The sequence below is a fragment of the Panthera leo genome, chromosome B3 (assembly GCF_018350215.1).
Source record: "Panthera leo isolate Ple1 chromosome B3, P.leo_Ple1_pat1.1, whole genome shotgun sequence".
Classification (NCBI taxonomy): domain Eukaryota; kingdom Metazoa; phylum Chordata; class Mammalia; order Carnivora; family Felidae; genus Panthera; species Panthera leo.
The window spans coordinates 70,757,153-70,759,054 of NC_056684.1; the positions used below are offsets into that span (position 1 = coordinate 70,757,153).

Genomic DNA, 1,902 nt, shown 5'->3' on the forward strand with positions numbered 1-1,902 from the left:
TAGGTATGTTAACTAACTGGGATTAAAATTAAAACTTTTTTAAAAAGAAGCTAATAAGTACTCGCTAAAATGGAATTTGTGGCACTGTCTTCAGTACCCTGCTTTAGTCAACAGAGCTATTCCGGACAGATCTCCTGACAATACCATGTTACTGACAACAAAGTAAGTAAGATGCTCTTTTTGTACTGACCTGGTTCAATTTCAGGTTATATTTAAACTTTGATTTTTCTTAAAATTTTCCAAAATGCTATACAAAATTTTCTTTTCAACAAGAATAAATGTTCTTTTCAACAAAAATATGAATATATTACAGAATGACACATCAAAAAAGAATTGATTTAAGTGCAAACAGAGAAAACAATTTGGATTCTATGGGCCAATGAAATTTATACTCTGAAAATGGAGATTGATAGAGTAGGGGCTGTGGGAGCATACAAGTTTCTCCCAGAACCCTGATCTCACTGGGCGAAGCCAGATCCTGGGAAATGAGTTACTGACTTAAGAACCATACAGAGCCTGTTCATGAAAGTGCATTAAAGGAGTAGATAAGAGTCAGAAGAAATAAAAATAACTTTTAAAGAGAGGGCAAATGACTCATATAATGATGCTTATTGCTCATTCCCTTCACAGATTAGAATGAGTATGTCAGAAGCCAACAATATCTCTGGGTCTGTGAGTGAGTTCATCCTCCTGGGCTTCCCATGCCGCAGGGAGATCCAGATCCTCCTCTTTGTCATCTTCTCCCTCATCTACCTTCTGACTCTCATGGGGAACACATCCATCATCTGTGCCGTGTGGTCAAGCCGGAAACTCCACACACCCATGTACATCCTCCTGGCCAACTTCTCCTTCCTGGAGATCTGCTATGTCAGTTCTGATGTGCCCAAAATGTTGGCCAACATCATCTCCCAGACTAAGAGTATCTCCTATGCTGGCTGCCTGCTTCAGTTCTACTTTTTCTTTTCTATGTGTGCTGCTGAAGGCTACTTTCTGTCTGCAATGTCCTTTGATCGGTTCCTTGCTATCTGTCGACCTCTACGTTACCCCACCATCATGACTTACCATCTATGTGCCCGATTAGTGGTTTTCTGCTGGGTAGGTGGCTTTCTATCCATACTCATGCCTGCAGTTCTCATGTCCCAGGTGCCCTTCTGTGGCCCTAACATCATTGACCATTTTTTCTGTGACCTGGGACCATTGCTAGCCCTGTCCTGTGCTCCAGTTCCCAAAACTACTCTAACTTGTGCTACTGTAAGTTCTCTTATCATCTTTATCACCTTCCTCTACATTCTAGGGTCCTATAGCTTAGTTTTGCGTGCTGTACTTCGGGTCCCAGCTGGCTCAGGTAGGAACAAAGCCTTTTCTACATGTGCCTCACATTTCTTGGTGGTTTCCCTGTTCTATGGATCAGTCATGGTGATGTATGTGAGTCCAGGTTCCAGGAGCCATCCTGGAACACAGAAATTTGTGACCCTGTTTTACTGCATGGCAACCCCATTCTTTAATCCTTTGATTTACAGTCTTCGGAACAAAGATATGAAAGATGCACTCAAGAAAGTCCTGGGAGCACCATCAAAAGAAATTACTAAAAATAAAGAGAAATGATATAAATTTTCGTATAATTCTCTCAGAAACATAGAATTTCTCTCACTGGGAGAAAAACTATCTTCTGGGCATGTCTGAGTGTTCAATTCCTCACTCTCATGACAATGTGACTCGTTATACACAAAGAATTCTCATCCTGTCTCAAAAGCAAATATCCACAGTCTTAAAGGTCTATTGTAGAAAATTCTGTACAATTTTCATGCATCAATGTATCATTCTCTGTTTTGTCATTTTTTGAAGCCCTAAAACAAATGTAATCAAGTTGAGAAGTACAAAGCTAACGCTTATGCTTCCTAC

The 1,902-nt window shown here is 40.3% G+C and overlaps 1 protein-coding gene across 1 annotated transcript; it reads left to right on the forward strand.

The window, feature by feature from the left end:
• The first annotated feature begins 636 nt into the window (after positions 1-636).
• On the forward strand, positions 637-1,605 carry LOC122221251 (olfactory receptor 11G2-like). Its single transcript, XM_042940567.1, has one exon. The coding sequence runs from the start codon at positions 637-639 to the stop codon at positions 1,603-1,605; it is 969 nt and encodes a 322-aa protein (XP_042796501.1).
• Positions 1,606-1,902: the final 297 nt, after the last annotated feature.

Excerpts from the sequence above, each read along its gene's own strand:
- LOC122221251 (XM_042940567.1), top strand. The coding sequence starts at position 637 with ATGAGTATGTCAGAAGCCAACAATATCTCTGGGTCTGTGAGTGAGTTC.